The sequence below is a fragment of the Procambarus clarkii genome, chromosome 22 (genome assembly GCF_040958095.1).
Source record: "Procambarus clarkii isolate CNS0578487 chromosome 22, FALCON_Pclarkii_2.0, whole genome shotgun sequence".
In the NCBI taxonomy this organism is placed as follows: Eukaryota; Metazoa; Arthropoda; class Malacostraca; order Decapoda; family Cambaridae; genus Procambarus; species Procambarus clarkii.
This window is the reverse complement of record NC_091171.1, coordinates 24168265-24180714: the sequence shown is the minus strand read 5'-3', so window position 1 is coordinate 24180714 and position 12450 is coordinate 24168265. Positions and strand designations below refer to the sequence as shown.

The window sequence follows — 12450 nt, the reverse complement described above, 5'->3', positions numbered from 1 at the left end:
TTGATATTTCTTGGGACACCACTCCTGAGAACATGAAACCTGTTGTTGAAGTCCACCTTGGCCAATTACCGACCTTGCCCAGTATGCAACCCACAACAGTTACCCAACTCACAGGTACCTTTTTACATTTAGATGAAGAGTAATGTTTAAGGAAACAACCCCAAATGTCTTGTCCTTTTGTGGGAATCAATCTCGGGAACTTCGTTTGCAAGATGACTGCACTACAAGACACTTCATATAAATACATCTCTGCTTTTTATTTCTAATTATAAAAGTATATCAAGAGTAGTAGTTGAAATAACAGTATTTCTATTATTTAGTAAAAAAAATATATATAATAGGAAAGAAACAGTAACTCATGAGAAGTAATTGTTTTAATTACAAGATTATATTAAATCAATATACAAGATTCATTTATAAAGAACCCTTCATTTAAATCATGAAAAACTCACCTTACATCATCCTACTTATAATGACTTAGTTTTATAACTAAACTATTATTTACAATATATAATGTACAGCTTATAGATGATTTATTATATTTGATTGTGCAAATTGTTTATACATAAATTAAGTAGAATTTCTAGCTGCCTACATATAGCTATGTACCAACAACAAAAAGTTTCTTAAACTTTGACAAGATCTATTTCCTGCTAGATCTTACTAAGTCTTCATATAATTATGAAATTGCCTCCATTCTTGTACACTTCCACACTTGTCTGTCGTCAGTAAACGATTACACCATTCTGCCAGACTCAACAAAACGACATACAGTACTGTATTAGCAAACAATAAAATAAACAAAAAATATTTTGTATGCTGTTGCTACAACTATGATTCAGTCTAAGTTAAAGTACACACAAAACAAAACTGTATAAAATACACAATATTACACATTCTTTGTGACATGTCTCTTGTGGTAAATTCCTCATGACATGCCTCAAGGTTTTGGCACCAGAGACAACTAAACGTTTCATCATTGTGACTTGTCGATGCTATACTTTGCTGAACTTCATCCCTGAAATAAACACAGGTATGTAAAGGTATGAAACTGAGGCAGGACAAGGACATATCCTCACTTGGTTATGTTGTTAAATTATATTGTACTCGCACTAATTAGTTTATACTCTTTTTATATATTAAAGACTAAAATTAATAACACTTGCTGGATATTATATAATCAACCCAAGCCTAAAAAAAAAAAAAAAGAATATTAATGACAATTTTCAAAATACACTGCTGATGGACAGAAAGACAAAGGAACTGGTTAACAAGGTAAACATTGTGAAGAAAAGTAATGAGACTTATTAACTATTTCTTATCCCTGGGACAACTCCTCCAAGGCAGCAGCCAAAGACATGGTTATCTGGAGACTTTTATATCAAAATGTGAACTTCTAACTGCATGTTTTATATCCTGTATAATATAAGACATAGCTCACATGTAATCCAGTACAGTATTTCATCAACCTAATGTATTAATAGTACAACACTGTATTAATAGAGTGAAAGAGCAATGCAAGACCCAAATAGCAACTAAACAGCAAGCAGACATGATGCAATATTATCATCCTCAGGTACGCTATTTTTCACTTTCATGGAACAGGGAAACAATAGTTCAAAAGAAATAGGGAAGCAGTATATGAAAGTTGGGTTAAAGAAAGATACTCAAAATGAAACCCATCCATTTGCCATATCGTTATTACAGCATCATGCAAAATGCGCACCACCCCACTCTTAGGAAAACATTTACGGCAGCACCCCAGATTCACATACTGTACTGTAACTAGGCGCAAAGTGCTTCCCATGAGTTGATCTTTAAAAATAAAAAATACTAATTTTTAAAACTTGATACCATCTAGCCTTATTCCCAACAACTTCTCATACACTGTTCATCCTTAATACCCACCTTCTCATATGGTAAGTCATCGAATGGATGCAGATATGCACTCATATGTGGTTAAGAAGATGGGAATTGAACAGGATGTTGACATAACTCTAGCCTCAACTCATTCATCCATCCATCCATCCTCAATCCACCTATCCCTTACTTAATCTCTCTATTTTTCTCTCAAGGTGTAGACTGTTTAATCCCAAATAGCGACTCATGAGATTTCACGCAAGTTATCTTAAGGCATTTAATAGGCAAGTAACAATAAGATTCAGTACTCGACAATGTAGTAGTATATACCCTTTATTAATTATTATTCTTGTATTCAAAGAAAACAAAATGGCTAATCTCCAGTTGCAGTAAAGCGCTGGCTGCAAAGAATCAGGCCCAATTCGTTATGGTGTGCTGGAATGGAGTTGCTCTACATAAAACTTTTTAAACATATACACATTTCTCAAATTTTGTTAGAACTGAATTGTCTCCACACATTAAATTGAATACGCTACATTTAAATCTTACACTTATTTCCCATCTTTTCCTAATATTCTTACCTTGACCTCCATCATGACCCGATACATGTATACACTAATGCAATATTAGATAAGATAATTATGGAAGAAAGGCAGCAGGGTGAAAATACATAAAATATGTCACCATGTTGTGTAAGCAATAGTAGGAACTAGGCTTTAGTATCAACTAAATGAAGCTAGTGTATATAGATGAGATACCAGTGGAAAAATAGAGAACATCACAAAATACATGCATGAGTATGAAAGAAGGTAGAAAAACATTGTATAAAATTAAACTACTCTTGTTGTCTAAATCTTGTCTAAGGGATTATGAAAAAATATTAAAATATTTATAAAATAATTTGTCAACCTACAGATTACCTTCATTAACCACCGCACTGTGCTGCATTATAACAACACACCCATAGTGGACCCCCAAAAAATTCCAAAAAACTATTTTCTCTTTTTATACTGTATTGTTAAAATGCGATCTCTGATCATGGGGGTGCATAATAAAGAAAGAAATTGAATTGATCATGGGAAACTGAAATAAAATGTTGTATATGACATACTTTAGCTTTGATGGAGCTGAGAAGTTAAGCAATTTATGAGTACTGAGCGAGTAGGCGTTCAAGACACTAGACCATACCACCCCCACGCGAGAACCAGTTGCCACGAATATAATTTTTGATAATTACTGTATTTCAATGTCTCTCAATCATTTCTTTTTCTTTTTTTTTTTGCTGTAATATTTGTCAAAGTGTGTAATTTGTGGAATTTATATACTGTAGTTAAATGTGTGGAATATCGCTATACTCAAAATTATGGAGCTCATATATGGTGACACGTGGTGCAAAGAAAGCAACTAAATAGCTTCCAGAACTGAAGGACAAGAGCCTTCAGTTAGAGGCATTACATATGCCAAAAACTAGAAGATAGAAGAAAGAGAGGCGATATGATCACTACATTCAAAATAGTAACGGGAATTGATAAAATTGATAAGGAAGAATTTCCGAGACCTGGAACTTTAAGAAAAAGAGGTCATAGATTTAAACGAACTAAATAAAGCTGCCGAAGGAATATAAGAAAATTCACTTTCGTAAACAGAGTGGCAGATAGTTGGAACACGTTAGGCGAGAAGGTGGTGGAGGCCAAAACCGTCATTAGTTTTAAAGCATTATACGACAGTGCTGGGAAGACGGGACACCACGAGCGTAGCTCTCATCCTGTAACTACACTTGGGTAATTACATATATTATATTCCAAGATCAGCGTTCTTACTGTTATTACACTACATACACGTTATATATAACTATCTGCTTTTTTGTGCACCATAATGAACCACAGAATGTGTTGAGAGTTTATATACATCGAACAAGTATCTAAGGTCAGCCTAGTGGCCGCCAGCTGAGTGTGGCGGGTGCTGCCTCAAATACATTTTTACATTAATATTTCAATGTCTTTCAATGGTTTTATATCTAGTTTTTTGCAGTAATATTATTCAATAGTGTGTAATTTGTAGAATTTATATAGTTAAATGTGTGGAACATCGTTATTCTCAAAAATAGGGGGCTCATATATCGTGACAGGTATATTACATTCTGTATTATAAACTGTGTTCTTGCTGTCATTACAATATATACGCATGTTATACATCACTATCAATATTTATATGCACCATAATAAACTAATAAGAAATTCTGGTGGGTATGGTGATGAAATCAAAACACAGCATGGAACAACATGATACAAGCAGACGACACCATCAGTCACGATGCAATACAATGCCTCCAATAGTCTACACATTTTGCTATGACCAGCTACACAACTGCTGTTATTACCACATTCCTATCACAAAAATCCTGAATAAAAATCCATTTCCACACGGTTATATTGTGAAGGAACATGAGGTCGTGTCATGATGGAGTAGAGTGATGTTTTACACTCCACTGCATGGAGTGTAAAAACCCTAAAAATCAAGATGACGTACTACTTACAACATCCAGCCCCATAGAGGAAGGGATCAGGGAGACCCACCATAATTCAGACAATAAACCACCAGGAAGCAGCAGGAGTGGAGCCAGATCACAGAACCCAGAGGCAAACGAATGAGAGACAGAACATGCCACACCATAGCACGGTTCATGTGTTCGCTATGTGCCCAATGAAGAGGACCCACCTAACCCATCTTGGGAAACCTGATTTAAGAGCTGGTAACTAGCCAACTCGGGGATAAAGCGTCTGTAAAAAAGTCAAGCACCGAGGAAGGAAGGTACTATGAGACCAAACCCCCCAAAATCCTGGAGAGAATAAAATAGATTACCAGACCTCTCCTGGGATATAGTAATGCCTCAACCAAGAGCAAAAGCTGAAAGGCAAAAGGAAATAAAAAAAAAAAAAATAGGATGACGCCCATTGGCTCAATAAAACAACATGGGGTAAGGCTCAACAGCATGGCACAGATACTCCAACATCAGCCATAGAAAAAGAGAACTCTTTGCTCTCAGTACCATCCCGGCCTCTTCCAGAGGTGGGCTGGAGGTAACATGAATGACCAGCAGGAACCCAAAAATCCTCCATGGAACACCCAGGAGAGCTGCAAGCACCAGAATCAGGCTTCCAAAGCATTATCAAGACAGGGTAGGTCTTAAGAAGTCCACTCATATGAGGAACCCAAAAATCTAGGAGAAGGTAGATTCTGGTGGTTAATTGTCATCACTGTCAGGAGAGGTAGCCTTGAAATGAGGACTGAGACAGACTAAAGACTCAAAAGACATGCTAGACAGCTGATGAACAGAGAAGGAAACATACAAAGCCAAGGATCCACAAAAGTGGATCCTCTGGATAAAAATATCCAAAGCAAAACCAATCACCTTGAACAGAGAGATCTTTGCAGGGACATAACTGCCATTTCACACACAATAACTGCTCTGGCCATCCCAGAAAGATACTTCAAGATGAGAGAAAACATCATTACTAATGTTTCTTCAACCCAAAATTGGTGAATATCACTAGTCATCATCCCCTACAGAAAGCAGACCTATGGCACAAGCATTGCACATACATACATAAACACTAACTACAATGTTACACAATTTTTTGCACAAGCAATTTATAGAGGTATTACCACTTCTTTGCAAAATCAACCAATACTAGACAAGTCAGTACTTATCTCCTCTTAATAGGCCTTAGTACTAGCAAATACTATAGGTACTTATGAGGTGTTGGATAAGAGTAAGGTGTTTGCCTCACTGGAGGCTTGAGGGGCTCGAGCCACCACCTGGTTGTGGTCCGGAAAATCAATTAGTACATTATTGGTTTACTACAGAGCTTTGTTTGGTAATTTGATAAGATGGGATTGCCTTAGTAGAGGGTTAATTTTTGGTTCCGCTTGTTCCCTGCTCCAGTAAGGGGTAAAGCACCATTCCAGTTATCATATGTTCATAGAAGCCTAGCATATTGTGAGAGGCCCTGGGGTGCCAGAGCCTTAAGCAGATTGAAGTCAGCAAGGGACACCAATCCACAAAATTAACACTGCCATTTTTGTGGTGGCACAAGCAACTTGTAAATGTATTGACAGTTCTATTAACACCAACCAATAGTGCACAAATCCTCTGTAGCAGTTAAACTGAAGTGACGGATGATGAGCAGAAAGCCTTACCTTCATCATTAGAGTAGCAGTTATGGCAGTGCAACTTGTGATTACGCACTCGCACATCGGCACCTGCTGACCCGTTCCCTAATTGTATGCCACACACACAACATTTGAAGCAAGGGATATGATAAAATAACCGCAAACTTTCAATTATCATAGCAGCTCCCCGGCCTGAAATGAAAATCCTTTATACAACTCACAATCAAGGTAAAACAAACAATTGCAAAATAAAATAAAACAATTATATACAGTATATATTTCATTTGTTTTTTAGCAAAATCTTGAAAACAAATTACACACCTAGCTCCTCGGAGCAATGTGAACACTTCTTCTTTCCTGAGACACTGAGCAGTCTCTGATCCTGTGCAGAGTTAGCATCTTGTTGCTGAGTAGTAGGTGGGGATGGCTGGCCAGGCCCCAGGCCAGACTGATAAAGTGGGGCGTGTGTGTGAGAAGCATTCAGAGCATCTGCATTCATGTAGTCGTGATAGTTTTCATCCCGATAACTATTGTTGTTATAGTTACTTCCCAATCTGATTTAGGAAAAGAAGATAATATCAAAGACAGTTGTGGACACACATATGACTAATTGATAAATAAGTAAATTATTAAGTTAACCCTTTAACTGCGCAACGCTCCTGCAGGCCCAGGCTTCGGGTGCGCAACGCGCCTCAAGGTGTTTTTATTTTTCACGTTCCATTCAAAACTCCCACGGATACATGGGGTTCACATCAGCTTCCTCAGGGCTCTTGTAAACAGACGCCATCTTTAAAAAAAATCATGGTCCACAATGCCGGGTGTCAGAGCCTCAGTAGTGAGTGAGCAACCAAGGCTGGCGCTCGCAGCATGAGCGCACAGTTCTGCTGTTCAGCGTGTGACCACAGCATCGCCTAATAATGTCAAAATATATATATAACCTGTATTATTTAGCCGTGATAGTATTATAGAAGAGCCTGAGTGGGATAATGACTGGGTACAATGTTCAAATATCAGTGATTCAATGCTGCTCACGATGTTCATAGCGCTAGCCACAGCACCACAGCATTATTTCGTCCATCTAGGAATCTTCAAACGACTTCTTAGGTTCCTTTTCAAAATAAACTTGTGGTCAATTATTCATTTACAGAAATTAGTGACCAGGATTGGCCCATACGAGGCAGCTGCTGTTGGCCCATACGAGGCAGCTGCTGTTGGCCCATACGAGGCAGCTGCTGTTGGCCCATACGAGGCAGCCGCTGTTGGCCCATACGAGGCAGCTGCTGTTGGCCCATACGAGGCAGCTGCTATTGGCCCATACGAGGCAGCTGCTATTGGCCGATACGAGGCAGCTCCTATTGGCCAATACGAGGCAGCTGCTATTGGCTCATACGAGGCACCTGCTATTGGCCCATACGAGCTATTTTGGTGAGGGATGTGACGTCGTAATTGTAGCATCGTCTGCTGTCTGCTGTGTGATTTCTCATGCAGTGTATGATGGCCACTGTACTGTTTGGACACAATACTGGCTTACTTGCATAGTTCTAGTAAATAAAACATGTAGATAACTATATATAACATGTGTAAATAGTGTAATAAAAACTGACAGTATGGTGGGAGGAGCTAAGTTGGCGAGTAAGATGTTGAAGTGAGGGAGGGCCTGTGTGGGTGTGGCTGCTCACACTCGCGATGTTCTGAATGTGTTATGGTAAATGTATATAGTGTGTGACAGTGTATAGTGTGTACATATGTTGTAAATATATATAAATGAACAAGAAACATTGGTGCGAATAACTGTATGATGGGAGGGGCAATGTTGGCGAAGTGAGGGAGGGCTGGCTGGGTGTGGCTGCTCATACTCGCGGTGTTCTGAATGTGTTGATGGTGAATGTATATATTGTGTGACAGTGTATAGTCTGTAAATAGATTGTATATACAGTATACATAAATTAGCATGATACATGGTAAATATGTGCAAGATATGTGTACACAAGTGTCATGCACGTAACAGTGTCCTTGGACAGTACGGATGTTTTACTACCATAATGTAATGTACGTGTTCATTATACATAGTATTAGCACGTAAAAACAAATAAAATGTATTTGGAACTGTGTGCAAAAAATGAACAAAAATATATGCGCGGCAACTCGCGCGCCCCGCCCCGGGCGCCCCACCGGCCCCGAGAGCATACTGCTCTGGCTCACGGGGAATGATGACGTCACGCCCCATCTTTCGGACCCCATAGCAGCCAAAGTAAGTACAATTTCGAACTTCCGTTGCTATACCCATATACAGAGAGGGGTTTTTGACACTTTCAGAAGAAAAAATAATTTTTTCCAGAGGTTTCATTTCGTGCGCACTGGGGGGGTGTCATATTTATAGGCCGCGCAGTTAGAGGGTTAAAATGCTAAGAAAAAATACTGAAAAATGATTTAAGGTGTAGTTCATAAAAGATGCAGAAAAACTCAAATACCTGTTTGTAATAAATATCTTATGCATTTCCTCTGCATTACTACTTACCTCCCATTATTGTACGTATTCTTGTTGTTTTTTATATTGACTCTCTGGGTTAAATTATGAATAATTGAATCGGGAAGAGCTTTGTCACCATTTGGTGCAGGTGATGGCATGTGAGGTTGGTATGTTGTGGCCTGGTTTCTCCAGCTGCTGCTGCTGCTGCTACTGCTGCTGCTACTGTTGTTATTGCTGCTATGACTTGGGGATGGATTTTTGAGAGCCTGAGGATAACTACTGTATGATGGCGTTGAATTCTGAGAGGAATAACTGGGCACTGTTTGAGTAGGAAGATAACTTCTGGTTTGTGTGGGAGGTGAATGTTGTGAGGTCTGTGGTGGTGACACATTTTGCGAAGTTTTAAGTTGTGGCTGAGTTGCTGGGAGTTTTTGGCGAGAAATCCGATCCTGTTGTTCCAGTCTTCTTTGCTCCGCCTCCTGCAAAATGGAAACTTATTTATATTTTCAGAAGAATCAAATTCCATTTCTAAAATAGTTCATGTAGAGTGCATCATGTTCAGTGAAAGTTACCAGTCCAGAATGTTTCTTCTGACACTATTATCCTGTATCCCATTTTCACATTAAAGGAATTGAATATCAATTACCAAACAATTTTTCTTGTTTCAAATACAAAAATTAAATTGGTAACGTATAAATAGAATATTCTAACATATGGGTTTGGGTTTACCATTTCAGCTTAAGGCCTTAACAAGAACCAAACTGAGGTGGTTTCCAGAGAAGTTTTATTAGAGTTTGCCTGTTTTTTTTTGTTTTTTTTTGTTTTTTTTTTTTAGTTCTGAGGTTCAGCCCTCAGTTTTATCCAATTTTAATGTAACTTTTACAAAATACACAAGACTTTAACAGTTGTTTCAACTTGTGAAAATAATGTTTTTATAGATAGGATTTAATTTTTTTATTTGATATTGGGAAAACAAGTGTTTTTCTCAAATACAACTACAGAACTTTGTCTGGTCTTTCCAATGATACCATAAAGTTTACTCTCAGTAATACTATACTTGGTAAATGCAAAATTCAAAATAAAAATAAATTTAAAATTGTTACAACAATTTGGTGTATACATGTAACTTTGTTTTTAACTTAGCTTTTAGTAACTATACTTATACAGTATACATTTTTAAAGCTAAATTATAGAAATATAAATCTGAAAACATTGTTTGATCCATAGTCCACATTCCTGTAATCTCAAGATACAGTACTATATTTTTTGTTTTTTTGGCAGGAAATTAATTTAATTAGGCATGTGTCTTTCATGGTCCATACTCCTCTTTGCCAAGTTGCATATTTTCTTTCCTCGGGTTTTCAGAGAAAGGTGGGGCCGGGCTTATGGCATGCCAACAGATGGCTGGTGGCCGATTTTCCAGGTATGCGTGCGGTGGATCTGTTGGTCGGGAAACCATCCATCGAGCAACAGTTGGCCCTCTTTACTCTATCTACTGTTTGCAGTAGCTAAGGAAATGGATTCTACTATCACAGGCAAGTCTTGGACAAAATTTTATTTTGGTAAATTATTGTTATTATAGTATTTTTATACCAGTAGGCCAGGTATGTAAAATGTTGTATAATCTCTCAGAGGCTTTATGGTGAAATAAGATCAAGAGAGCTATTGATGGGGGTTAGCCCAGAAATAGAACAAGTGTAATCAAATATTCCCTTGTGTAGCACCTCAATATCTTGCTATTCAGGTCCTGTCTCTTCCTTCTCCCCAGTGTCAGCATATAGGGGGTTTGGACTCCAAGAGTGAGATGCTTACCTCACCAGGACCCAAAATGATTGTGGTTGCCACCTTGTAGCAGTGGTGGTTAAGCAACTACTCGAGTCATTGCAGAGTTTTGCTTGCCGATTGAAGTATTACCTAACATTTCTCAGAGGGAGGCGAGGTATTTAGTGATTTTCATCTTTTGCAGGTGGCTAACCTCAGCCACCTGCTAATGGATTGATCAATGATCCCCACCTGCAACCCCCTTCCCCCTACCCCCTCAACTCCGTGAAGGAGAAAAGATGGTTTTAAAAGATGCTGCCCGAAACGCTTTGCGTAATAGTGGCTTTAGGCATTGTATGTACTAGCTCTATAAAGCCAACAAACTTTGTAAAATCTCTTTATGTATGTACCTTTACCTAAATAAAAATTATTATTATTATTATTATAAAAATTATTATTATTATTATTATTATTAAGATGCTTGTACCATGAAGAGAAGTCACAGGAGCCTGATGTATGAAGTAAAGTCCTAGTTTGTTACTACTATTAGCTAAGGGGAGTTTGAGATGCTGCCTTAAAAGCGTATTTGATTACACAATGCTCTATTTTTTAATTACATTCTTATTATCTTTATCACCATTATTTTAAGTGTATTAACGTTTGCTTAGTCATTTTGTTTTAAAATATTACCCAGGGCTTAACTCTCATTTTAATGATGGTTTAAGATTGTTCCAAAAACTGCCGGAAGACACCTACACAGCCCAGTAACAATAAGGATATGCCTTGTGGTCAGACTTTGATTAAAATGCACATAAATATGTGCATTTTAAATTTCAAGCCAATCAAAACAAATATATATGGATGAGAAATTGTAAACTACCCTTTATGGTAATACTTGTACTGCATTTGCTTTTAGTGCCGAGAAAGTACTCCGAGCAGAGCATATAGTACTGTAGCTGGCAAACAATAGCAAAGCAAAATTATGTATACAAGGAAACAAATTGTTTACCTGATGGAGCCAATGTTTGCTGTAATCTCTCTTTTGTGCATCCGTTTTCTTTTTAGTAATCCAGCTTTCGTTATCTGTGAGGCGAGGCTTGGGAATTGCTGAAAGTGCCAGAAGTGTCTGCTTTGACATTTGTTGACCTGATGGTGAAACTGATGGTCCATGGGTTTCCACCTGTTCGTTCCCAGGTGCCACAGATACACTGGTTGGCATACGACTTGCCCTGTTAACACAAGAACATATTATTATTATTATTATTATTTTCTATTTCAGCATTTAGTAGTATTGCATATTATATATATATATATATATATATAACATATATATATATATATATATATATATATATATATATATATAAATATATATAATATATATATATATATATATATATAATAAATATATGCATAATTAACACACATTCCAAAGCAGCAATATGCAATATCAAAAAAATATAATGGGGGGGGGGGAGAGGAGTGTTTGGGGGGGGGAGGAGAGAGAGGAGTGTTTGGGGGGGGGGGAAGGGTGCAGGGGGGGGGAAGGGTGCAGGGGGGGGGAAGGGTGCAGGGGGGGGGAAGGGTGCAGGGGGGGGAAGGGTGCAGGGGGGGGAAGGGTGCAGGGGGGGGAAGGGTGCAGGGGGGGGAAGGGTGCAGGGGGGGTGAAGGGTGCAATGGGGGGGAGGACTGTGTGGTGGGGAAATGGGGGAAGGAGTGTGTGGTCGGGAAGGGGGGGGGGGGGGGGGAAAGGAGTGTGTGGTCGGGAAGGGGGGGGAAGGAGTGTGTGGTCGGGAACGGGGGGGGGGAAGGAGTGTGTGGTCGGGAAGGGGGGGGGGGGAAGGAGTGTGTGGTTGGGAAGGGGGGGGGGAAGGAGCGTGAGGTCGGGAAGGGGGGGGGGGGGGGGGGAAGGAGTGTGTGGTCGGGAAGGGGGGGGGGGGAAGGAGTGTGTGGTCGGGAAGGGGGGGGGGGGGAAGGAGTGTGTGGTTGGGAAGGGGGAAGGAGCGTGAGGTCGGGAAGGGGGAAAGAGTGTGTGGCCGGAAAGGGGGGGGAAGGAGTGTGTTGTGGGAAGTGAGGAGGAGAAGTGTGTGTGGTGAAAGGGGGGTGTAGCAACATTTATGCATTAAACATACAGTCGTTCAATTCACCAAAATCATTGTGGATATACTCTGTACAGTATCTAAATA

General features: G+C 39.1%; 1 protein-coding gene across 18 annotated transcripts in view; it reads right to left on the bottom strand.

Moving 5' to 3' along the window:
* Positions 1–359: 359 nt before the first annotated feature.
* The window catches only part of LOC123757969 (smallish), a 174472-nt gene continuing 162381 nt past the window's right edge, over positions 360–12450 (bottom strand). For all 18 annotated transcript variants that reach the window (XM_045742025.2, XM_045742055.2, XM_045742015.2 and 15 more), the window contains 5 exons: positions 11274–11493; positions 8552–8982; positions 6355–6587; positions 6061–6225; positions 360–1018 (listed from right to left, as the gene is read on the bottom strand). In XM_045742025.2, coding sequence (XP_045597981.1) covers positions 996–1018; positions 6061–6225; positions 6355–6587; positions 8552–8982; positions 11274–11493 — 1072 coding nt within the window. In that variant the 3' untranslated portion in view covers positions 360–995. The remainder of the gene's footprint in view (positions 1019–6060; positions 6226–6354; positions 6588–8551; positions 8983–11273; positions 11494–12450) is intronic.